We start from the raw sequence: 27,280 nt of genomic DNA, 5'->3' as shown, positions 1-27,280 counted from the left end.
CGTTTATTATGATTTTCGCTTCCTGATTACTATATATTGCTCCAATTATATTTCCGAAATAATGACCCATGTCCATCTCTTTTATTAAAATTTTGATAAAGTCCCAATTTACATTGTCAAAGGCTTTTTCAGCATCTAATGCTAAGAACATTACCTTCTTTTGTATGTTGTTCCCATAGTGTTCTATAAGATTTATAATTGTTCTAACATTGTCAGCTTGTGATCTTTTAGGTAAAAAGCCTGCTTGTTCTTCTTTAATTCTTTTACTCAGTATTTTTTTTAGTCTTTCTGCAATGATATTTCCTAATAGTTTATAATCTAAATTTAATAGTGAAATGGGTCTGTAATTTTTGACGTCTTCTGGATTTGTGTTTTCTTTATGTATTAGAGTTATCAAAGCTTGTCTCCATGTTTGGGGCATTTCTTTTTTTCTCTGATTTCGTTCATTACTCTCTTGAGCAAAGGAGTTAATTCGTCTTGAAATGTTTTATAGTATGTGGCCGTTAAGCCATCTGGGCCCGGAGCTTTGTCTTTTTTCAATTCATTTATTGCCTTCTTAATTTCTCTTTTGGATATTTCGCTATTCAACACTTCTCTTTGTTCTTCTGTTATGTGTGGTATATTTCTTTCCCCTAGATATTTGTAAATTGCATTTTTGTCTATTTCTTCTTCTTTGTACAATTTTTGGAAGAATTTTTCGAATTGGTGTTTTATCTGATTTCCATGTGTATATGTCAATTCTCCTTCCTTCAACCTTGTTATATATGTTGTTTCTCTTCTTTTCCTCAGTTTGTTTGATAGCCATCTCCCTGGTTTATTTGAATTTTCGAAGTGATCTTGTCTTATGAATTTCAATTGTTTCGCCCTTTCTTCTTGTTCTAGAAATTCTCTTTGTTTTTGTAGTCGTGTCAAATTTTTAATGATTTCTTTATTTTTTGGGTTTTTCTTTAGGTTGGTTTCCTCTTGTATGATTTTATTCATTATTTCTTTTTCTTTTTTCTTTTTAATTTTGTTTTTTATTGCTTTTTGTTGTATGAAATTGCCTCGCATCACCACTTTGCTTGCCTCCCATACTATAAACGGATGTGTTTCTTGAATGTAATTTATCTTAAGATATTCTTTTAATAGTTTCCTGTTCTTTTCCACGCCTTCTTCACTTCTCAATAGATTGTCATCTAATCTCCATCTTCTGTTTTTCTCTTCGAATTTTATTTTGATTTCTATTGGGCAGTGGTCTGACTCCATTCTTGGTAGAATATTAACCTCTTCGACCTCTGTGACTAGGGATTTTGACATCCAGGCCATATCAATTCTAGACCATGTTTCATGTCTGGCCGAATAATAAGTGTAGTCTTTCTTTCCTTCATTTTTCCTTCTCCAAACGTCTTCTAAATTCAGCTCTGTCATCATACTCGTTATTGTTTTTGGTAAGATTCCTCCTCTTTTTTTCCTTTCCCTTCTTCCTGTATGTTCATTGTTACTTCTGTCCTGGGATGCGTCTATTACTCCATTAAAATCTCCCATGATAATCAGATGGTCAAATTCATGCTCACTGATCTTTGTTTTTAGCTTTTCTGCGAATTTTGTTTTGGAGTCATTAGGTGCATATATATTACACAATAAAATTCTCTTATTCCTTATTGTTATTGTTACCCCTACAAATCTTCCCTCCTAGTCTTTGAATGTTTGGTTTGATGGGGTGTCTTTATTTATATATGTTACTACCCCTCTCTTTTTGTCTGGGGCTGATGAATAGTATGTCTTTCCTAAATTTTTATTGTCTAGATGGGCTATGTGTTTCTGGGCAATATGCGTTTCTTGGAAAGCAATTACATGATACCGTTTCTTTTTTATCCTATTGAATACTTTATTTCTTTTATTTTTACAGTTAAAACCATTAATATTGTTAGAATAGATTCTTAAAAGATCCAGTGTTAGTTAAGTGCTTTTGGGATGTGTTTCTCTTTTAGTTTCTTTCTTCCTCTACTTTCTCTTCCTGCTCTTCTCCTTTAATTTGTTTTAGTAATAGAAGTTATTTGCTCAGGTTGCATGGTGGTAATTACTCTGAATAATAAGACAAGAGCTTGGAAGTAATATGCAAGCAACAGCAAAATTCATTAAACAGTACTGGTAGAGGAAATATAATGTTTTATTATAAAATCATTCAGAAAATGTAGGCTCATAGTCTGATCTGGATCTGAAAAGTCCCACTAGGGACTGCAGGTGTTTTCATAAAACCATTTCAGCAACCAGAGCTTTTTGCAGCCTGGCAGACTTTTCCCAAACTCTCTTCCAGTTTTAGTTTTTATGTGGCCACATTCTTCCTACTAAAGACAGTCACAAATGCTCGATCAGAGCCCAGTTCTCTCCTAGCTTAAGAGTGTCTAGAACAAGAATGTTGGTATCAGTCCATCTCTTTTTCCTCTCTTTTCCTTTCTCTGTGTTTCAAAACATATTTTTGTTAGATAGAAGTGATTTATTGGTTAACTGGAGGTTTCTTCTGCAGTCTGTGAAAAGTGTGATCTGCTAAATAAATTGGAGCTTTATAAATGTTTTTAAGATAAGCTTGAAAGAAAAAAATGATCATTTCATACGATAACATTCTGAGAAACTCAGACATTGAACAAAGATATGAACAGCGTTAAAGATGTAGTTACCATACTGTCTGAAAACAAGTTTTGGTGAAAACTTTTTTTCTTTGGTGTGATTAATTTATTAGCTTGTAAATAGAGATATATTTTATTGACTGGTTAACTGATCAATGAAATACATTAATTGAGTGACAGCCCTATCAAAATGGAAGAAGTAATTGTATTTAAAAAGTCTTTTGGAGAGTATTGGAGCACTTGGGTATGCAGTTTGTGTGAATGTCATCCTAACAGCTAATCTGTTAAAATAAAAATTGACTTATATGAACCCATTGGGACTTTTCTACTCTCATATGAGCAGATAATTGTAAATATTTTATTTTATTGTTCAATCCCTGATGACAAAACCTCGATTTGTATTTCAAGCTTTCATTGTGTGCACACATATGCAGAGAAATATTTTTTAAAAACATCGTTAGGAGGCCTGTTCATACGACACAACTCAGCTTAGGGAATATGCACATGGAGGACATGCTTCCTTGATTTTCACCTGATCTCTAGGCATTCAGCAAAACATCTGAACAGAATCAATGTGTATGCATACACTGAGTCCATTGCACATGCAACCATGCTTTTAGAAGGTTCCCAATAGCACATGGAAGTAGTAGGCAAGTTATGGAAATTTTGTGGGTTTAAAAAAAAATTCTGTTCAATATAGAAGTTGGAAGATTTAATTCTGAGCACAGGAATCTTTTATCTTGTATTAAACTTTGTGTTTTTCATTTGAATGATGTGCTCTGAGCAATTGGTCATAGTTGATATTTAAAGACATCAATGGCACCATTTCCTGCGACATCACCACAAGGATTGTCACCAACCTCCTTAGGTCTCAGGTTTTGGCTGTACTTGGGAGGGCCATGGATTGCATCCTAGAGCAGAAGTACTGGTTCTCTATGTAATGCTTGAAACGGGCTCATGAGTTGGGCTGCTTGACAGAAACTTAGGATATTTGCCTTTGCCAATACAATCCTTAAATCACAAGTCCATCTACTGTATATCATGTATATCATGGTAATATGCCACATGAAGAAAGTGTATGAAATTAGGAGGTTTAAAATGACTACCTTGTATTAAATGTAACACAAATCCTTTACTTGAGATGAAGTTCAGCAGTGACAAATGCAAGATACTCCACTTTGGCAGGAAAAACGAAATGCAAAGATACAGAATGGGGGATGCCTGGCTCAAGAGCAGTACGTGTGAAAAAGATCTTGGAGTCCTCATGGACAACAAGTTAAACATGAGCCAACAATGTGATGTGGCGGCAAAAAAAGCCAATGGGATTTTGGCCTGCATCAATAGGAGCATAGTGTCTAGATCTAGGAAAGTAATGCTACCCCTCTATTCTGTTTTGGTTAGACCACATCTGGAATATTGTGTCCAGTTCTGGGCACCACAATTCAAGAGAGATATTGACAAGCTGGAATGTGTCCAGAGGAGAGCGACTAAAATGATAAAAGGTCTGGAGAACAAGCCCTATGAGGAGCAGCTTAAGGAGCTGGGCATGTTTAGCCTGAAGAAGAGAAGGCTGAGAGGAGATATGATAGCCATGTATAAATATGTGAGAGGAAGCCACAGGGAGGAGGGAGCAAGCTTGTTTTCTGCTTCCCTGGAGACTAGGACGCGGAACAATGGCTTCAAACTACAAGAGAGGAGATTCCATCTGAACATGAGGAAGAACTTCCTGACTGTGAGAGCCGTTCAGCAGTGGAACTCTCTGTCCCGGAGTGTGGTGGAGGCTCCTTCTTTGGAAGCTTTTAAACAGAGGCTGGATGGCCATCTGTCAGGGGTGATTTGAGTGCAATATTCCTGCTTCTTGGCAGAATGGGGTTGGACTGGATGGCCCATGAGGTCTCTTCCAACTCTTTGATTCTATGATTCTATGAAGCACATTAACTGAAAACATCCATGTGTTCAGTTTTGGGAAAGTCCCAAAAACTGTTCTGGCTATCCCATCTTATTGACAAACACATACATACTATATACACTTGTGTTTAAGTCAATCTCGTGTATAAAGGGCAGGTTTTGAGGCCAAAATATGGATTTTGATATTATCCACTGATAAGTTGGGAGTCACTCTGTGGAGAAGGGAAGTGCCAGTGCCATCTCAGGGGTAGATGCCATTTCTTTGCCCAGACATTCAAAATGGATAGAACTGGCATTGTGGTGGAGAAAAAGAGGGAATTGGTACTTCTTTTAGGTTTTGCCAGAATGGATTAAGCTCTGGCCTTGCCTCTCTACTCGAAAACCAAGATTTTAGCACTGTTATATTACTTTTAAGTGCTATGGAAACATCCCATGCGATCCTAGATTGGTCATATTAGGTGGTGATGGGGATGATTGTGGGGGCATTGATAATTCTCAGCTACCGAGATGCTTCAGTGTTTCACTAAACTACAAAACCACAAGATTTCCTAGGATGCAGCCATGGACATGGAATCATAATGCTAGATTAGTGTAGTGTGAAACCCCCCAGCCCCACCCAGGCCTGTAGCCGGGGGGTGGGTTAAGGGTTCAACCCCCCCCCCCCCGAAAATTTTCAGGTTAAAAAAACTGGTTTACTCATGAATTCTAACTGGTTAAGCAAATCCCCATGCTAAGTCTATGAGACACAAAAAATTAAGAGTCCCTCCAGAACTGCTAGCACTATCTCAAGCAAATATTGACAATTTATTCACACTGTTATTACTTGCAGTAATAGCTGATGTAGCGAAGCAACCAAGTTGGGGGGGGGGGGGCTGTTGAATGCTCTCATTAAGGAGGCCAGACTTGGTGGAGGTGGTTGACAGGGGTGGAACTGCAGGCTATTGAAGGCTGCTCTGCCCCCTGCTGTGCTCTTTGCTTCAGCGTGAGCTAGGAGGCAGGTTTCAACTCCCCCAGCCCCAAAATTTTCAAACCCCTCCTGAAATTTTTAACCCCCCCCCCCAATTTTTTCTGGCTATGGCCTTGCCCCCACCTCAATATATACATACATACATATATGTATGTATGTATGTATATATATATATATGTGTGTGTGTGTGTGTGTGTGTGTATGGGGGGGGGGGGGTCAATGACACATCTGCTGGTAAGATTACAAATTCCTCCAAATAAGGAATTTGTCCTGTATCCCTCTTCAAGTGATGCAACTCCAAATTACTTTAGAGGTCTGCCATTTATCTTGCTGATCTACTGCTTACGATATTTCATTTTTTGAGCTTACAGACTGTTGCCTGTTCTGAAAAATGAAGTTCCCAAATGGATTTAATACAGAGAATTAGAAACTGTCACCACCACTGGCAACTCACCAACTGCAAAAAAATTCCTTACATCCTTGTTGTCTATTCAACTTGTCACTGTTGGCCTCATTTTGCCAGTGATGGCCATTCTGGGGGAAAAAGTCTAGCCTGTTCATAATTTCACTCCTTATTTTGGAAACTCTTTTAGTCTTGTCTAGAAAATGCTCCAAAGAGATAGTTAATGACTGTGAATCTATTATTTTTATGATAGACTAGGAGGGGAGAAATACTTTTTCTGCTCCAGGAACTTCCTTTTGATAAATTCCTCCTGCCAGAGTGGAAACTGCTATTCCATATAAATATATGAGGCACACAGATTTTTTTTGGTCTCAATTCCATTTTTCATTCTTGTCTCACTTTGCTGTTGGCTCGCTTAGCTTTGCGGAGAGGTGGCTTCCCACCTGCCACTCTTGACAGCCAAGTGACAGGACATTCTGTGCTGCATCATCCTGCCGAGGAGCCTGGCGGGGTCTCTCAGCCTTACACATTGAAGGAGTGCAACCATCACAAATCATCAGTGCTTGACCTCCCCAACACCATATTATTCACAATTTTCCAAATGGTGTTGATTATTTTACCGTAGTTTTCATTTGCTTTTTCTTTGGGCTGAAAATTGCATCACCTTGCCAACAAAACCATTCTGCAGAGAAACTTACTGGAAGATTTACCATTCATTAACACAGTACTGTCATGTTTAGGAATTCAGGAAGCAAAAAGCCAAAAACATTTTTTTAAAAGACTGAAATAAAGAATTGACTTCTCCTGAGAGAGTATGTGTAGTCAGAATGTTTCTCATGTCACCTGATGAATTCAAGAAATATGGTCTTATTAAATTGAAGGGAATTGGAAAGACTGTGTCCCACCATATTTTTGGGGGGACAATTTATGCTATGTGTCAAAATGGTTCATTGGAATTAACATTAACATTGACAACCTCAGCGAATGTCTTCTGTTCTTTCAAGAACTCCTCCTGACGTCAAGGCAGAACAATGAGATTGATTTCTAATGTCTCTACCAGTGACGGAGAATAGGTGGACACCATGACATTGGGATGGACAAGTTGCATTTAGTTCAAGACTAAACAGAACATTTCAGCATTTGATAATGCATTCCAAAGGAAGGCTAAAGGATTGGTGCCATGAACTTTAAAAATCAATAAACAGATTGATTAATTGGAGATAAATAAGAGAATGACCAATTTTACTCCAGAAATAAAGTATTTGAATCCCTTATGTATTGCTGCAATGAAGATGGAGCATGCTTTTTTAGCATGCATTAGCAGAAGCACGTGTCAAAGGAAGCAATAACCTCTAAAGTACTGCATTCAGTTTTGGCAGTTCCTTTTAAGAAGAATACACCGAGTCCAGTCAGATCTTGGAAGCTGAGCACTGTCAGCCCTGGTTAACACTTGGGAGAGAGACTGCTGATGAATAGCAGGTGCTGAAGGCTATATTTTTCAGAGAAAAGAACTGGCAAACTACCTCTTGAGTATTTCTCGCCTATGAAAATTGTATGAATTTTTGGGATCTCTATAAGTTGACTGGGGACTTGAAGGCACATTCAGAAGAGTTGGAGCAGGTTCAGAGAAGAGCAACAAGCATAAGAAATATACAGAACAAAACATATGAGGAAAGGTTGAAAAACCTGGTGAAGAGAAGACTGTTAACAATTGCATTTGTCACAGAGAGGAGAGGGAGCAGGCCTGCTTTCTGCTGACCCATAGGGTAGGACCGGCCTCATTCTTTGAAGTTACAGGAGAGATTTCTCTTGAAGTTCTTCACAGAGAGGGATTCAGGAATGGAACCTATTGCATAGAGAGGTGGTGGGGTCACGATCTCTGGATGTCTTCAAAAAGAGTCTGGACAGCTACCTGCTGAAGATGCTTTAGCTGAAGATCCTACATTGAGATGGGGCTTGGACTTAATGATTTTATGCTTTTCACCTCACATTGCTCATTACCTGGTTTCCAATGTTCAAATAAACAGTGTCTTTCAATATTCCATTTCACAATGTTTTTGGAAAATTCTTGTATATATCATTTTGCAGCTTTTTTGAAATTAAGATAATGTAGAAATATGTTTTCCCCTACAATTCCTGCCTACTAATTCTGCAAAATAATAAATTTAACTTTAGTGTTAAATGACCCAACAGCTGATATACTTCAACCAGACTGAAACCATAAAACACTCTTTATATTTATATTGGCTTGTATAAACAATTGTATTTGCATTTCTCAGAATCCACTGTCATATTGATTGTGTTTTCCTGCATGGCAGAAGCTTGAACTGAATGGTTCTTACAGTCTCACCCAACTCTATGATACCATGTTTCTATTTATCATGCTCCAGTTGTAGGTTCTGTTGTGAGATTTATTTCTTCCCCCACGTAAATCAATTTAAATTTTGGCATTCATTTTCAATATATTTGTTATTCCAATGTATTTAGCCTATTTAGTAATGGATGCTTGCCTGTTTCTCAAAATTATGTGCATTTTAGTAGTATGCATTTTCAAGTGCATGTAAGTGATAATGAAGGATTTCTTCCCAATGCAAATGGCACCTTTGGATAGGGAAATGTCCTCCGAATCACAGCAAAGGAAAATCTTAAATATCCCTTTTTCCTGGTTGTAATCCAACTCTTCTCTGTGTGTATGTATGCCTTCAGGGTCTCTATTGATTTATGGCGACCCCATGAATTTCATAATGTTTTCTGAGGAAAGCAATACCCAGGGGTGGTTTTGCCACTTCCTTCCTCTGAAATACAGTCTCAGCACCTGGTACTCCTTGGCAATTTCCCATTCAAGTACTAAACGGAATGAAGCCTACTTCATTTTTCAGATTAGATGGGATCTCTCCATAGATATCTCCTGGAGAGTATTTGAGGAGTAGCAAAGAGAGCTGAAAGGAATTAAGAGAGAGAGATTTGTGCACAGGATGTTAGATTTCACTTATCATCTGTTGCAATATTGTGAAGTTCTAAAAGTCATTTTTACCCTCCTTAGTAACTCACAACAGATTACTTCTTTATTTGAATGTATTGCTTGCTAGCACTGTTGGAAACTTATCATTCCACTTCCCTATTTGTTTCCAGGCTCAATTCAAAGTGTTATTCGTATACTTTAAAGCTTCATGTAGTGTGGGACTAGCACTTGTTACGCTTTAGATTGTAGTTCTTTAAAACTGATTTCACAGCTATAGTTATTTATCATTTTTTTTCTTTGGGCATTTTAAAAGTATCATGGCAGAATTTGTAGTTTGAGATTTACACAGTACAAAAACTGCATATTTATTAAGACTAATTTTCTGAATTGGCAAAAAAGTTTTTGAATTGTACTCCAATAGTACTGAGCAGGGAGGTGTCCTGTTGCTAGAGGCTGTAAATCCCAGTACAATCTATACAATTGCATTCCATGCTTCTGATATAATTATCAAGAACTGCCAGTGGAAACACTTTTTTGTTCAACAGCAGCCACAGTTGCCAAACATTGTAATTAAAACAATCCTAAAATTATGGTTTATTTGGGTGTGTGTTATTTAACATGTATAAATTATGTTGTCAGCAGTCAGGTAGGAAAATTTCAGGATGTCACCAAATTTGTATTGGCTGGTTGAAACCCAGATGGACTGTCAAGGATTTCTCAGCTTACGTAAGACTATAAAAATGAGCTTCAGTGTAATTTAGTAGATTCCAAGTAATGGCTGCTTCGCATATGTAGTTGATGGAACTGGACTGGTGTGTGTCTGTTGAAATAAATCCTAGAACTTTTTTTAAAAAAAGACTTAATATTGTCTTACAGTTGAAATATATAAAAGATAAAAATACTATATATTATCAAATGGAGTGGGTACTTGTGAAGTTTTTCCCCCATTGCATTTAAGGCCTTTTTATGGCCTCATTTTTTAAAAAGAGTCTTTATTAGAGTTTTTACATATTGTATAAAAATTGGAAAAAAACCACAAAGAAAAAAACCCTTTATACTAACAAAAGTAGGGAAGAGAGAAAGGAAAAAAGAAGATAGGATAAGAGAGGGGAAAAAGAAGAAGAGAGAAGATGAGAGAAAGAGAAAAAAAGGAGAGAGAGAAAGAGCTACATGCTAAAATAAAATGTCTGTGAATTCTGGGCATCTTCTTTGAGTTTTCTGTCTTTCTTTCTTTCATCTTTATTTGTTGTTCTCCTCTTCTATTGTATCTTTTGGGTGTAAGTTAAATTCTTTATACTATTATCCTCTTATCTTGCTTTAAGTATTCTATTATTTCACTCCAATCCATCTCTTTATTTTGATTTCCTTTATTTTTTGACATTAAATATGTTAATCTGTCTATATTCCTAATTTCTAACGTTTTTACTATCCAGTCTTCTATCTTTGGTATATCCTTTTTTCTCCAATGCTTTGCATAGCAAATTCTTGTGGCTGTGGTCATCAGGAATAATAATTTATCCTTGTTTCTCTCTAGTTTTTGCTCCGTCATCCCTAATAGGAATGTCTCCGCCCTCCATGGGATTTTTATCTTTAGTATTTCCTGCATATTTGCCAGTATTTCATTCAAAAAGATCTTTGCCTTCTTACATGACCACCACATGTGGTAGAATGTTCCCTCATTCTCTCCACATATTCAGCATTCTGTATTTATGTTTTTGTAATATCTTCCTTTATGTGGTGTCATTATGTGGCCTCATTTACATAGACACCTAAATACAGGGCTGGGATAAGGTGTTGCTGTTTTGGACCAGCCCTGGATTCTGCAGAGGTGTTTACATGCTGCACTTCTGAACTTTGGTAGTGGCAGGGTTGAACTCCTGGTCATCCAGTTGGGCCAGAACCATTTTGACCTCAGTAGATGGTCACTTTTATCTTTGCTGGCATTTATCTCCAGAGAGCACCTGGCATCACTGGAGAACTTCGTTATTGCCAACAGACCCCGAAGGCCGTCTGGGAGGCAGGGTCCTCAGCTAAAACAGCAGGAACAACTAGGTCATCAACCGGGTTCTCCTCCTCCTCCTCCAAACACCACAGAGCCCTGGGGATGCCACTACCACGGGGAACAGCCTCTTCACACACCCTGCTTCCGCTTCCCTGTCGGTCTCTGGGATCCTGGATCCCTCTGGACCTTTTTACATAGGAGGGTTTATGTGTGCTGTCCTAACATGTTGTTGAATCTAATGTGCACATCTATGTAATATAGCCAAAAAAGATGAGCATTAGACTTGAGTAAATATGCTATGTTATTCCTCAAACCATTTGCATCCTAGGAGGAGAGTGGATTGTGGCATGAGACACAACAGTGGGACTGCCAGCATGTGACAAGTCAATGGCCTTTAAAAATGTGTTTGTTACACCCAATGATATCTGAATTACCAGCTCCAGGTATAGTCAAGGAAGTCACAAAAGGAAGTAAAAGAATTACCATTCTTTTTTTTAAGGGAGGGATATATGATTTTGATTTACAATTCAGTGAATGCTTACTAGAGAGTAAGTTGTACTGAATGCAGTACAGCTTCTGAGTAAGTCACAGTTATTTTTACTGGTAGTTAAGTTGCCTTGTTCTCCATAAAGAAACTGTGTGTTTAATGTTCCTTTTCTTTTTAAAAATCCATGAATAAAACTGAGTTGTCAGGGCTCAGAAGGCAGTCTTGTGAAATCTCTCCTAAAACACACACACACACACACTGTCTTTCATAGCCAAAGTCTACTCCAAGTACTTCCAGCTGCAGTTGGAAGGATGAGTCATGCTGGAAGCTGAGGAGGTTTTCTACAAGCCTTTTGCTTGGTTCACATGATTTTTTTTGTTTTGTTTTACATTCCTGTCTGTTTTTCTTTTCTTAAAAAAAATGGTAAAGGAGATTCACCCAAGGAAAACCCATATGAGGATGTGGAGCTGAAAGCCCGTAAAGCAGGCCGAAAATCCCAGCAGATTTCTGAAAGTTCCCTAGATTCTTTGCACAGGATGTGGACTCCCCAGGACAGGAAGTACACAGCACCTCCCCAGGTAATACTGTACATCCATGTTGGGGAGGGGAGCAGGGTGGTCTCGGGTTCATGTGTTCCGACTTGAGAGTGTTTTATTTGTTTGCATTCTGCAAAAGAGCCATTCACGGCAGTAGCCCAGACAAAAAACAGATGCAAAATAATCATGTGCAACTGAAAACGAGATACAGAAAAGAAGTAGAATCCCTTTAAATTCTTACATCTATTAGCAATTTAAATGTTTATATTGTTACTTTTTCAGTTGCTTTAACTATCACAATTTTTGGTATGGCACATTAGTGTTATTTAGAATTGTTACTCTTCTTTGTTTTTACGACTACAGAATCACTCACTTAATTCTCTTTCCCTTTTGAATAGATCGGATTATTTTTTACCTTTTTGCTATTCAGTGCTCCACTATCTTTAAAGTTTATTGTACTGTAGAAATGAAATATATACTATTGTTCAAGTGAGAAAATAGTTACCACCCAATTATTTCTACAGAGATGCCTCCTTTGTTACTCATCCATTCTGCAATATCAGTTCATTTTGCTACTTGTTTGTCAGCTATCCTATAAATATGTTTAATTCACTTCAAAGTAAATTTTACTGAAATCCAAAGGGCTTATTTCAAGTGCATGCATTCAGTAATGGTTTTGTAGTGTCCCCGAATGTTGGACAGGTAGCTCAAGGATTAGGATTCTTGATATGGAAATTAGCCCATTTTAGAAAATATAGGTCAGCTCATGGAAAAAGATCAGGCATTATGCACAGACCATGCTCCTCAACACAGGAACATTTGAACTGGGACTGTCCAATGGATTCAGAGGGTAGGGAAAACAGGGGGGGGGGGGGGGTTACTAATTGTTTTGATTGATTGATTTTGTTGTGATTGAAGTTCATAAATTATTAACACATCATGTTATCTTATCATTACTAACCAAATCAGTCCTCCATGTCAGCCTAATCACCTCTGTCTGTCTTTCTATCTATATCTATTTCTCTATCTGACTATCTGTCTGTCTGTCTATCTAGTAAAGGTAAAGGTTTTCCCCTGACATTAAGTCCAGTTGTGTCCGACTCTGGGGGTTGGTGCTCATCTCCATTTCTAAGCCGAAGAGCTGGCGTTGTCTGTAGACACCTCCAAGGTCATGTGGCCAGCATGACTGCATGGAGCACTGTTTCCTTCCTGCTGGAGTGGTACCTATTGATCTACTCACATTTGCGTGTTTTTGAACTACTAAGTTGGCAGAAGCTGGGGCTGACAGCGGAAGCTCACGCTGCTACCGGATTCGAACCTGTGACCTTTCGGTCAACAAGCTCAGCAACTCAGTGGTTTAGCCCACTGTGCCACTGGAGGCTCCCACCTATCTATTTATCTAATATTCTATCTATCTATCTATCTATCTATCTATCTATCTAATATTCTTTTAGAGCATTCCAAGAAGGAAAAGATGTATTTTCATTCACTGGACCAAATTTGGCATAAATACCAGATACGCCAAATTTGAATACTGGTGGAGTTGTGGGGATTGATTATGTAATTTGGGAGTTGTAGTTGCTGGAATTTATAGTTCACCTACCATCAAAGAGCATTCTGAACTTCACCAACGATGGAATTGAACCAAACTTGACGCACAGAACTCCATGACCAACAGAAAATACTGGAAGGGGTTGGTGGGCATTGGAGTTGTTGTTCACCTTCATCCAGAGAGTACTGTGGACTCAAATCATGATTGATATGGACCAAACGTGGCACAAATACCCAGTATGCCAAAATGTGAACAGTGATGGGGTTTGGGGAAAATAGACCTTAACATTTGGGAGTTGTAGTTGCTGGGACTTATAGTTCACCTACAATCAAAGAGCCTTCTGAACCCCACCAATGATAGAATTGGGCCAAACTTCCCACACAGAACCTCCCATGACCAACAGGAAATACAGTGTTTTCCGATGGTATTTGGTGACTCCTCATGATTCCCCCAGAGATCCCAACTCCCAGGTTGAGAAATTCTGCTTTGGATATATCTTGTAAGACTTTTTTTTCTACAAAGAGATAAAATATTTTTCAGTGCAATTCTTATTTAAAGATAAATTCCACTGTTCTCTGCTGGTTGCAGAATTGTGTCCTAGTCTAGAGACATCACTGGATGGGAATTATTGCTCAGTTATAGAGCATAGCAGTCAAGGCTGGTTGGAGGGTTCTGAAAGGGGAGGGGGAGTAGAAATACAAGCAATGTTTCCAAAATCTAAGAAGAGCACATTTGTTTAGGATGGCCAACCATGGTAGGGAGCACTGGGCCCAAAGGTTTGAGCTAGTACAAAGCTGTTTGTTATACTAATGACAAAATACAGTCTTTGGTGAAAATGCAATTTTGTCTCAGTGCAACAAACCCTCCTTGTCTGTTGGACTGAGATGCTTCTTGATGCTTATTTGAGAGCTTTCTACTAATCATAAGAGTATAATGTAGGCCTGGCATAATTGGCCTTTCCCAGAAAAACTATATCTGTATGACTATCAGTGTCTCCTCTCTTTCTTTCCTTAGTTACCTTCAAAGCCTAGCAGTCAGTCTCTTAGAATTGTGAACTGGTCAGAAAGAAAAAGCCATCGGCTGCCACGGCTACCCAAGAGGCATAGCCATGATGATATGCTGCTGCTGGCCCAGCTTGGCATCCCCTCCTCTCCCTCCAGCTTGAATGAGGACAGTCTGAGTACTACAAGTGAACTTCTGTCCACACGCAGGGCCAGGAGGGTCCCAAAGGTAATGCTGAGTGCAGTGCCCTTCAAAGAAGCTATCACTGAAATTCATCTAAATGAGTACCAGAGTATGTTCTTTGAATGTGATTTTCCTGCCTCTTGGCAGGGGATTGGACTGGATGGCCCATGAGGTCTCTTCCAACTCTGTAATTATGCTCTTCTTAGGTATGACTGTTGTACGAGAATTGAATGAAAAGTAATGCCTCCACCTTCGTAACTCCTCAACAGATGGCAGTACTGGTATGTGGTAGGTACTGGCTTGTTCAGTAGACTCTCATCTACAGTTCCATTTTGGCGTGAAGCCTTAGCATTGAATGGTTGTGTTGTTTAAGTGTGAAGCATGGAACCCTGCACAGACGGTCGATCAATGCGACTTAAGCAATGTGCAGTCATTGAATTCTTGACAGCAGAAGGTGTCATCCCAAAGGAGATTCATAAGAGAATGCAAGCTGTTTATGGTGATTGTGTTGATGTGAGAGTACTGTGGGCGAGTAAGTTTAAAGATGTTGAGGTGACTTGCGTGACAAAGAGTTGGACTTCCTATGACAGTAACCACTGAGTTTCACAAGCAAAAAGTTGGCAGATTGATTCAGGATGATTGTCATATCACTCAGAGAGAAATTTCAAGTATAATTGGCATTTCACAAGAACGTGTGGGTCACATTATTGCTTTGCTTGGCTTTTGGAAGATCTGTGCACAATGGGTACCCAGGGTGCTGACGCCTGAAATGAAAGCACACAGACTTGAAATTTGCCAGGAACTCCTCTCATGTTACAAGAGTGAAGGTGATGCCTTTCTCCATTCAATTGTGACAGGAGACAAAACGTGGGTACACCATTACGACCTGGAGTCTATGGAATATCAAGACAAAGATTCACCCCAGAAAAAGAATTTCAAGACACAGCCCTCAGATGTGTTGGGTGGAGAAAGCACTTTATTCTCTTGGGGACCAATATGAATATAATAATAATAATAATAATAATAATAATAATAATAATAATGCTTTGATTGTTGCATGGCAACAATGTTCTGGGATGCAGATGGTGTTATCCATGTTGATTTCCTTGAACATGGAACAACAATAAATTCAGAGCGTTACATCACAACGCTGCGAACTTTGAAATGACAGCTAACAAGGGTATGAAAGGAAAAGGGAAATGTTTTCCTGCAGCATGACAATGCCAGACCACACACTTCACATGCCATCACGGCAGAACTTCAGAGACTGGATCTCACCACCATACAACATCCTCCATACAGTCCAGATTTAGCACCGTCTCACTTCCATCTGTTCCCGATCATGAAAGAAGATCTGCGGGGACATCATTATGCTTCTGCTGAAGACGTTGAGAGAACTGTAAGATGCTGGTTGCGGAAACAGTGTCGACGGCTTCAGAAAATGTTGTCAGAGATGTATCAAATTGTCTGGTGATTATGTGGAAAAGTGAATAGTGGTAGTTAAAGAGCACATTCTAAGAGCACATTCTAGTGGTAGTTAAAGAGCACATTCTAAGGATTATTCCTGCATTTGATTTATTAAAATATTCCCATCCAAATTCAAGTAACGAAGGTGGAGCCATTTCTTTTCATTCAATCCTCAGATATTTCATCTGAGGATACCTTTCTCCACTATATTGGTTGCAAGGCAACCTTTGTGAAACATTTTCCCCAACATGTTCACAAATCAACAGTATTATTTAAAAAAATGCACAAAACTCATGTAATCTTGCCTAGTGGCGAGAAAACTTTAAAAACTCCCATTATTGCAAGGGAAAAGTAAATCAGCAAAGATTCACATCCCTCCCTGTGTCACATGTTCTGCTGTTGGAGTGGTGGGTGTCCATGATGTATTATCCTTCACCATGACATCTATGGAAAGGTCATTGAGTGTGCAACTATGAAAAGAGGCCAAGACTTTTCCTTGATTAATGACCTGCTTCCCCCCAAGCTTTCTAAACCAGAGCATTCTTACCAGCTAAATTATAATTTGAGTAGCGGTTGGCATGTTACTGTTTATAATCTTCTGTGTGTATCTTAATTCTTTTCCTCCTTTGTTATTGTTTGTAACTATGGTTTCCAAGGAAATAACCACTGAATCAATATGGGTCCTATTGTTTATTCAAAGGCTATGCAGCCCAGCTAGTTGCAATGTTACAGATTTGAAACAAGTATTAAATGTCACTTATTGCATATTAGTAAAAGAGTCACAAATCCCAACCAGAATTTGATTTTTTTAATGTAATGATAATACAAATAGTTATTTTTACAGATTGCAAAAGAGTATTTGATCTCTATGTTTATCTCTTCCCTGCTGAGTAATTAAAAGTCTTGATAATGTGTATCTCCAAGTCATTTCCAATTTATGGTGACATTAAGTGACCATAAGTGTTGGTAGAATTTGTTCAGAATGTGTACACAATTTGTTCAAAGCAGATTGTCTTCCTCTGAAGCTGAGAGTTGACTTACCCAAGGCCAGGTAGTGGGTTTCCATAGCCAAGTTTGGATTCAAACTCTGCTCTCCAGAGTCCTAATCCAATGCTCAAACTATTCCAACAATACTCTCAGTTAAAAATCTATGTTGCAACGTGCATCAAAGTAAATAACTACTGGAAACAAATTCATGTACACCTGGAAAAGATGTTAAACACAAATTTCAAAATAACATCACAAATATACCTTTTGAACATGCCGGATGAAGAATTAGAAAGGAAATTTGGGGAAAAATGTTTTACATGACAGTGGCAGCTCTAATAGTATATGCCAGATATTGGAAAAAATATATTACAGATTTGCTGATAATGGATAAAAGAACTATATTATTAAGAGGAGAACTATTAGACAACTTTGTTAATGAATGGCAACCAAGATTCAACATCTCAATGTAAAATTAAACTAAAATGTATGTAGAACAGTGGTTCTCAACCTTCCTAATGTTGCGACCCCTTAATTCAGTTCCTCATGTTGTGGTGACCCATAACCAGAAAATTATTTCCATTGCTACTTCCTAACTGTAATTTTGCTACTGTTATGAATAGTCATGTAAACATCTGATATGAAGGATATATTTTCATTCACTGGACACAAATGCTCTATATGCCCAAATTTGAATACTGTTACAAGACAGACCCGTTAAAGCACCAGACCAATATTAATTAAAGTACAGTTTATTAGTTAACAATAAAAAAGGAGCCAAAAATAACTGAAAAAGGCTCAAAACACTTATTCTTCAGTGTGAAACATAAAACTACCCACAACTGGGCCAAAAAACAAGACCTGGAAAATAACCCAGATTAAACCAGAATATAATCCAGTTTAAACTTAAAGTTATGCAAACAGCAAGAAAAAGCACTCAAAACAAACCAAGGTCGTCTCAGCACACAAAGGGGTCATCACAGCACACAGGAGTCGTCAGAAATACTGAGGTCATCCACCGTGAAGTCAGTCCAAAACAAAGTCGTCGTCCCAAAGAAGCAAGCGTAGTGAATCCAATCCAGGTAGTAGAGGGAGAAGTCAGCATACACAAAAATCCAGTCTAGGTCTTACACAAAGCCAAAACGGAGAACGGCTGCTCAGCAGCTAATGCATAAAGATCAACACAAGCAATCCAGAGAAAACCCTCACAGTTCCAGCCCACCAAAGCCGCGGATAATCCGGTTTAAACTTACATTCACAGAAGTCTTCCCAAACACGTCTTCCTAAACACAGCTCCCAGGAACAGACACCCATCAACACCTTGCTGACTGCAAGGAGTCCCCATTTCCCAACCCCACTTTTATTTACAAATCTTCCTCTGAGCTGGGACTAGCCAACACCCTGCCAACCCCCCTTGCAGCTGAAGCCCCTTGCCCCAATTCCTCCTCCGAACTGGAATCAGACAACACCCCACCATTTCTCCTTCCACCCGAAGCCCCTTGCCGATCTCTCCAGTCTCTCCATCTTCTATCCAAACCCACAACTCCTCAAGATTCAAGTGGATCCCCAGTGTGCCAATCCTCTCCTCCAGAGAAACCCACAAATGTATCGCTACTTGTGGGCTCTTCACAGACGGCCTGAACCTCCCGTACTTTAATCTAATCCATTTCTTCATCTTCTGTACTTGCCATACCACTCTCCTCAGTCTCAGACCCATTATTCCCTGTGAAGCCCACAAATGATTCATCATCACTGGATTCCATAAGTATTTCCCGGATCCGCTTTCTCTGTTGCTCCTCATCGGAGTCTTGCTCACGAGTAGTCTTTCCTCCCCTCCTAATACTCCCAGTAGTATCACTACTCAAAGACTCCATCACAACAGGTGGGGTTCAAGGGGAGGATTGATTTTGTCATTTGGGAGTTGTAGTTGCTGGAATGTATAGTTAACATACAATCAAAGAGCATTCTGAACTCCACCAATGATGAAATTGAACCAAACCTGGCATACAGAACTCCCATGACCAACAGAAAATACTAGAAGGGTACGATGCATCGTAAAAGCTTCGGAAGGAAAAGAATGTTTGTGGACCATTTGTTTCGTGGCAGTTTAAGTTATTAGTTTTTAAAATCAGTAAACTTTTAAAAATGGAAACAACTTGACCAAAATCTGTCTCAAATTTTGAGACCATTAAAACAAAAGTTTAATGCAAAAAAAGAAGAAAGAAACAAAAGAAAATACTGGAAGAGTTTGGTGGGCGTTGACCTTGAGTTTTGGAGTTGTAATTCACCTACATCCAGAGAGTATTGTGGACTCGAACAATGAAGGATCTGGACCAAACATGGCACAAATACTCAATATGCCCAAATGTGAATACCAGTGGAGTTTGGGGGAAATAGACCTTTTACATTTGGGGGTTGTAGTTGCTGGGATTTATAGTTCGCCTACATTCAAAGAGCCTTCTAAATTCCACCAATGATAGAAATGGGCCAAACTTCCCACACAGAACCCCCATGACCAACAGAAAATACTGTGTTTTCTGATGGTCTTTGGCAACCCCTCTGACACCCTCTTGTGACCCACCAAGGGTCTTGACCCCCAGATTGAGAAAGGCTGATATAGAGGATCCTATAAGACTGTAGACAAGGAAGAAGCAGATGTTAAGTATATGATACCTTTATATGTACTTATAATATAATTAAGATATATCTGGGCAGGGGAACAAAGAATCCCACCGCTGCCACCAGTATAGTAAAATTAAAGTGCCACAGCTTGGGCAGGGTGGTCAAACAATCCCACCTCTCCCACCAAAGTAAGGGATGATAAAGTATCATAAATGACCGATGTTATTGGTAGTATTAGCCGCCACCACCTCAGCTTTATTGGTCTGAGGAACCAAAGGTGTGAATGTGTTGTAGGTAAGGTGTGTTTGCTCTTGGTTCTTCTATTGCTTCTTCACAGGCTAACTGAACTCTAAAAGGGTTTGACAGACTGAGGCTTACACCAGCTAAAAGTGAACTAGAAAAGTTTTATTGAGCTTTAGACAAACATCTACTCATAGAATGAGCGGTACAGAAGCGTAATTCAGTTGTAGAGGCTTGGTTGGATTAAACAGTTAGTTCTACTGACCATAAAGCTTTTAAAACTGTGAGTTTCCTTAAACACACTGTTCTATTCTTAGAAACAGTATCTCTTAGAGAACAGACTCCTATCTGTCTCACACACAGGGCAGTAAGATATCTTAAACTTCTCCTAAGTTTAAGGAGACAAAACTCTCTTTTACTGGTCCTCTCAACACAGTAAAACCCTAGCCTTTGCCTCAACCTTATTCCCGATCCTTAAGGCTCACTTTGAAGCTTTCTTTCCTGTCAGAACCCTATTTTAGCTTCCTCTCCTAAAATCTCATCCTTCTGTGTCTCATGTCAAGACACTTCTCTCTCCCTGTCAAAAGCTGACAGCCTTTTTCCCTCTCTCAACCGACTCCTCCCCTAATTGCTCTACCCAATCAGGAGTCGGCTTGACTCCTCCTCCTGCTCCTGCCTGTCTTCCAAGATGACAGCCACTGTCACTCAGGCCTCGGCCTGGTCGCCTCAAAGGTAGATTTCACTACAGTACTATTTAAATGAAAGTCTGTGACCACTTAAATTCAATATATTATCTGAGAAATGACTATGTAACACTAATAGCTGGAAAGTATTGCACTGTATGCAACAAACACTTGCAAATGTATGCCTATTTGAATAAAAACGTTTTTAGTCTATGCTGCTAAAAAGTACTACAGATAAAAATAGTTAGAAATAGATGTCACTGTTCTTTGCATATTTCTACAGAAGTAAATATACATATTTACTTGTTGTTAAGCTCTACTGATGACAGCAGGACAAACTTCCAAAATATAATCCTGTTTATCTTGCATTCTGTCCGGGGGGAGATCATTTAAGTGCAAACATTTAATGCTATTTGAGGGGTATGTTCTTACATATGGAAATATTAATGATATCTATATATAGCAGTGATTATTATTATTATTATTATTAACTTTATTTGTACCCCGCTAGCATCTCCCGAAGGACTCGATGCGGCTTACACAGGCCGAAGCCTCAGAACACAATACAGTAGAACATAACACAACAATAAACAAATCAAATCAAAATAATTAAGCAAAATAACAGCAACAGTGACAATACATCAAGACACTTTAAAACTGGGCCGGCCGGCGCAATGGGGTACAGGGTTAAAAGTGCTGAAATGGCAGGAGGAACGTAGGATTAAAGTTCACAACCCATGAAAGGCAGTTAAAACGAAATGTTATAGAACACAATATTGTGTTCCTTTATAAATTCCAACTGAGGTTTATTCCCAGGTATGTAAATATTATATAGGAATATGAATAAATCACATAAACAGTAATTATTATAGAATTTGGGGCCTGTATTTGTTTTTCTGGATTTGAGGTATGACGATGATTGTCCTCTTTTCAGCTTGTACAAAGGATCAACTCTATCTATAGTGCAAAAAGAGGAAAGAAGAGGTTGAAGAAACTTTCAATGTCCAATATTGAAACAGCATCACTGAGAGGTATATGATGGAAACTTTTTGAATTATGGAGAGAATATTGAATGCCCACTTGTTGAAATAGAAGTCACTGTGATTTAAAATAATTTTCCTAGACTACTGGTAAATAACACTGAAATGGTCTCAAGGTCAGATGCATGATTGCTCTCCAGGGAGCTGTAGCCATCATTGATGGCTACATGTATTTGTTTACTGCTATAGATAATGAGGAAAATTGATGAAAGCCCAGCAAACAGTTACTGTGTTACATGTTGATTTGAATGGAAAATATTGAACCAGTTGTCAAAATAACCTGAAAGCGGCATGGCTATTACTTCAGGATATCTAAGTACTTTGGGAATCATAAATAATTTCTCCATAATAACAACTTATTCTGAGATACATTGCAGGACATTTTTGCTAACTTAAAGCACAAGAACAAATGTGACATCCTATTTTCTGACGGTGAAATCCTTCTCTTTCAGATGAAAACAGTGAGAGTGAAAGTGATTCGGATGATCGGTTTAAAGGTGAGAAGCTGAGTTTATATCTTATCTTCTAGACAGTTTACAATCCCTTGAAGTCAAGCTGATTGGTGTCTTTTTATTACTCCAGAAAGTTGAAGACAATGTGAAAGAAGACACATTCATGTTTGGAAACTGAATTTCAGAATTCTTCTGTGATTTCGGATGGAGATAAAATAAATTTATATTAATATAGTGAGAGACTATTCTTCTCATACTACTTTTAATACTTTTGAACTGTATTGCATGGGTCGAACTGCCATTTTTCTTTAACTCTGGATTTGTCTTATTTAAGAAAGTGATAACCAGCTGCTTTGAGGCAGGATTTATTTGGCAAGACAAGTCATTTTGTCCTAAGAGAAATCTTGGATTTCATTGCTTCAGTGCAAAGAAGATGTATAGAGTTTAAGATGTATAAAGGTATATATGGATGCCGATCAAGAAAACATTTTAATTTTCAATCTTGGATTTAGTATCCAGAAATTTGGAGGTTAACATGGGGAAGTAAAGAGACTGGAAGAATTGTAGTGAAAAGCCTGAGACCCCATGCCTCCCTAACCTTGGTTTGCTATCCTGTAGAGATCTGAAGCTTGTTACATTTTGAAATACCTGCCTTAGTGCCCCAAAGGCACCAGATCCAGTATGGTCTTGGAAACTGAACAGGTCAGCCTTACTTAGTAGTAGAGTCTTGCTTATCCGACATAAAGGGGCCAACAGAACATCGGAAAAATGAAAATTTCAAGTAATATGGAATCTCCTACTGTTATCTGTCCGACACGGCACAAGACACCTAGAATACTAACAACAGGGACTCAAAGGATTAAGGCAAGGCGATGCCTCAGGTCTAGAGTGGCCCAGCAGGAAGTGTCCAGATGTGGAAGAGGAGTGAGGAAATTACAAAGGGAAGAAGAGAGGATGCTTCCGCTTCCGGTCCTGCCTCTTCCACCCCCCCCCCCCAGTCTTGCCTTTTTAACTTATTGGGAATGGAAAGAGAGTTGGGGAGTGCTCCTTTAATTGAAGGGGAAATGCTGGAGGAAAAGGCGGGTGTTGGATAAGAGTGTTGGATAAGGCAGAATGTCAAATAAGTGAAGGTTGAATAAGCAAGACTCTATTGTACTTGAGTATTGCTTGCCTGAGAAATTGTACTGAAACTCCTGTCATTCATCATTGGCTGTGGTGCTGGAGATGACAGAAACTGTAATTAATCTGAAGGACCATAGTGACTCACCCCGATGTAGACTGTTGGTTGACGAATGCTCCTCTTTTGTGTTGTGGCTGGGCCCACCATCAGGTTCAGGCCATCTCCAATGGACTTCTGTGGGAATCCTGCTTTCCTATACTGCCATTCTATTTTGATGATCTCCCAAAACTCAGGGTTCATTTCTTAAGCTGGTAGGAAATTTAGGTAAAAGGAGGAAGAACAATGCTCATGGTTTTTCTCTTATCATTTGATTGAAGTCTTTATTCTAACATAAGGACTTATACTTTCAATTAGTAACAATATAATATAGATGGTTTGGTAACTAGAATAGTTTTTACTCTGCATTTTTCCTCAAAGTACTTTCCATTGCATGGTGGGCCGTATTCGAGAGTATCCATTGCTGGCGGATCTTCCCAAGGGAATATTTGGAGGGCAAAGGCACTGGGTAAAAGTGGTTTGGAAAGCCCCATTATATAAGCACTGTATTTGGATTGCACAATATTAGTTGTTTTGCACAGCATTGGATATATCCATTTCAATCATTACAACAAACCTATCTCCTCAAAGATCAACTATGATATAAACAAAAATTCCCCTATCTCAGACAATGTTCTTGATACTGTGTAGTTACTCTTTTAATAATTTTTGATGATGGAGTAATTTAAAATATAATGTGTTTGAAGAACTAGCTATATATCTGTATTCTACTGCTTGTGAGAGTATGAATTTTTTAAAAAAATCTAAAGAAAATGAAAAAAGTGGAATTGCTGGGCAGGGTTCTTCACTCTATCTGTCTTTGTTGTCTTTGCTGTCTAGCACTCTTGTCCAGTCACCTCTTCATTGTCTAGCCAATAGATCTGTTTTTATGAACTTATTTCCCAACCAGTGCCAGATTCTGCTTTTATACCAGTAGAATTTCTGGCTTGAAACTGATGCAGATTGCTGTGGTATTTGTAATTTGAAGTACAGCAGAAACAGATGGGTAGAATTGCAACGTGTTGCTACTAGTTTTATGAAGCATAGTATTAAAATTATGTGTTTGTTATTTTTCTGAATAACTAAATGGATTCTTGATACAGAATATGGGAAACAACAGAGATCATCAAATAACCAAGAAAAAAATCAACATTACCATAAAATATAGGAATGTCTTCCTATATCATTTCAAAGAATATAAAAGCTTAGTTAAAAAAATGTTAAAGGCAGAAATGACACAGATCGTTGTCCCAATTTAGTGCTAAATGAAATGTGATGCTTAATCTGTGATGAGCAGAGGAATAATAATAATAATAATAATAATAATAATAATAATTTCAACTTCATCTGCCAAGATGGAATTGGTGATATTATTCTTCCTTCTCTCCATAAGCTAATGAGCAGAAATAGGTTTTTAATTCTTTCTTGAAGGAAAGAAGTGAGGGGGCTGTTCTAATTTATTTAGGGAGGGAGTTCTAGAGGGAAAGAGCAACCACAGAGAAGGCCTCCTCTCTCGTTCCCACCAGCTGTGCTTAAGATGGGTGGGACCGAGAGGAAGGCCCCCTCCAATGAGCGCAGAGTCTGAATAGGTTTGTAGACAGGGATGCAGGTTGTCAAATAGCCTGGACCTGAACTATTTAGGGCTTTATAGGTAATGACCAGCACTTTGTATTTAGCCTGAAAGCAGACCGGCATCCAGTGGAGTTGCTGTAACATGGGAGTTGTCCGCTCCCTGTATGGTGCTCCAGTTAGTGATCTGGCTGCCAATCTCTGAACTAGTTGGGGCTTCCAAACTATCCTGTTAATATACAGCTTTTAGAGGACTGGAAGTTCTGAAAAAAAAACATGTTTGGAAGTTGGGAAAAGTCCCACATTGTATTGTGCCATTCCTATTTCTTCGGGTTCAATCTTAATTACCTTGATAAAATTATGAATAAGGAGAAAGCCTGGGCACAGGAAGGCATATGGAAGAGCAAGAGATTCCATCACTTCATGCTTCCTTAGATTCAAATATGATGCTTGAGTGATATAATTTATTCTCTTTTGATTGTAAGATGACTTTATTTATAACTATTGATTAATAAAGAAAGTGAATTAATAAACTATGGATTAATAAAGAATAAAGTATGTGGAACTAAGCCTAAAAAAACTATTGATTTTATGTTATTATTTGAGAAATTTCTATGACTTTAATCTGTTATATGTATCTTCAGATTTTTTTCAATTACTTCTCTCTCTGGAGAGGTTGTTATTTTTGTCAGCAACCAGAAGGAATGCAAAGAGAGTGTGCTTGGATTATCAGCACAGAAGACCCACAGAACCACCAACTAACGCTTCTTGTTCTTTTTGTCAAACCAGCTCACACCCAACGCCTTGTTCACATCCAGTCAATGCTGAAGAGGGCTCCGAGCTACCGGACTTTGGAACTGGAGCTGATTGAATGGCAGGAACGTGAATTGTTTGAATATTTTGTGGTCGTTTCCCTTAAGAAGAAGCCTTCCAAAAACACGTATCTCCCTGAAGTCACATATCAATTTCCAAAGGTAAGAATTGTATTAACTGATAGCACAGTCAGTCCCTGAGTTACAAACATCTGATTTACAACTCATAGGTAAGAATGGGGGTGAGACAACAGAAAATGAGAGAAATCTACCCCTAAGGAAGGACATTTTCCTTGTCTCAACTGAAACTTTCTCACCAAACCATGTTTGCACAACAAGCCAAATTTTTCAAAATCCAATGATCACAGGGACAGAAAGTGAGGTGAAATCTTTGGAAAAGGGGCACAGACAGCAAAACTAACACCACGGGGGTATTAACCATTCTCTGTGCTATCCAAAGTGTGTGTGTATGTATGTGTGTATATATGGCTGATGTTGCACTTAAAATATGTACCTGTTCTAACTTACAAGCTAATTCCCTCTTTAGTTCTACCCCCCTCCCCCCCCCCCCCCCGGTTTCTGATATGGACATGTTTTTATGCCTACTGATTAAATGACTGCAAATCGAATCTTGATTAGACTGTGTGATCACATAGTGATTTCTTAGAATTATATGTTTGCAAAGGATCTCAAGGGGCATCTTTTTGTTTTTATGTTGTATTTGGTTTGTATATGCACTAGTGCACTTTGGTATTTTGTAACAAAAATACCGTTAATGTGATGTGGATTGTCCTGAACAAGCCAAGACTCTGGAAATGGAAGAAATGATAGAACATCAGGGCCATCTTGGAAACAATAACAGGTCATTTGGAATGCTAAATCCTAGAGAGGAATCTGGATAGTTATGTAAGCATCTTTAGCTTGATTTGAGACATCTCATTGGAATTTTATAACAGAAAGCAATTTTAGACTTATGTGCACAATATTACATTCATTGATTTACATCACAGAACTATTCTTCCTTGCCTTATGTTTTGCTTAAGCTTTAGCATGGTGTAGGCATTTTGAAAAGGTTCACAGCATGTAAAGTAGGGTGAATGATACATTCTTTACCCATACATGAACCCTCCCCCAAATTTCCCATAGCCATGGTGCCAGTGAGAATGGCATTTCTGTGATTTATATGCAAGTGGATGATCTTTTAAAAATTGATATGGCTATGAAAGAGAGAGGGAAACCTCCCCTGAAATGCATCTCCTGTGCCCCCCACCGCTATAAAATTAGAAAAAATAAAAAAGAGAGGCTGTCCTTTGCAATAACTGGAATGTGTAGTATGACCCTCAGTTTAAGAAAAGCGAGCTTATCGGTTGAAAGAGAAAATGAAATCACATTTTATGATGCTTCTATTCTCATTCCCCAATCATAGTAGTGTTTTAAGTTTATGATGTTATATCATTTTCGAAAGAGAAGTGCTTTTAGTTCTTCTGTGTACATTTACTTGGAAATAAATCTTGCTGAATTTAGAAGCACTAACACTAGCATGGTATAGGGAGTCGAGTGTGGGATTAGGACTCTTGAAGCCCA

The 27,280-nt window shown here is 38.5% G+C and overlaps 1 protein-coding gene across 3 annotated transcripts in view; it reads left to right on the top strand.

The window, feature by feature from the left end:
• Positions 1 to 27,280, top strand: part of DENND2B (DENN domain containing 2B) — a 178,042-nt gene that overhangs the window by 110,309 nt on the left and 40,453 nt on the right. For all 3 annotated transcript variants that reach the window (XM_060767217.2, XM_060767234.2, XM_060767225.2), the window contains 5 exons: positions 11,765 to 11,913; positions 14,438 to 14,653; positions 21,542 to 21,638; positions 22,100 to 22,144; positions 25,674 to 25,858. In XM_060767217.2, the coding sequence (XP_060623200.2) occupies positions 11,765 to 11,913; positions 14,438 to 14,653; positions 21,542 to 21,638; positions 22,100 to 22,144; positions 25,674 to 25,858 (692 nt within the window). The remainder of the gene's footprint in view (positions 1 to 11,764; positions 11,914 to 14,437; positions 14,654 to 21,541; positions 21,639 to 22,099; positions 22,145 to 25,673; positions 25,859 to 27,280) is intronic.

This window comes from Anolis sagrei, chromosome 1, assembly GCF_037176765.1.
Source record: "Anolis sagrei isolate rAnoSag1 chromosome 1, rAnoSag1.mat, whole genome shotgun sequence".
Taxonomy (NCBI): Eukaryota; Metazoa; Chordata; class Lepidosauria; order Squamata; family Dactyloidae; genus Anolis; species Anolis sagrei.
The sequence above is the reverse complement of the archived record's forward strand: the minus strand, read 5'-3'. Positions and strand labels throughout refer to the sequence as shown.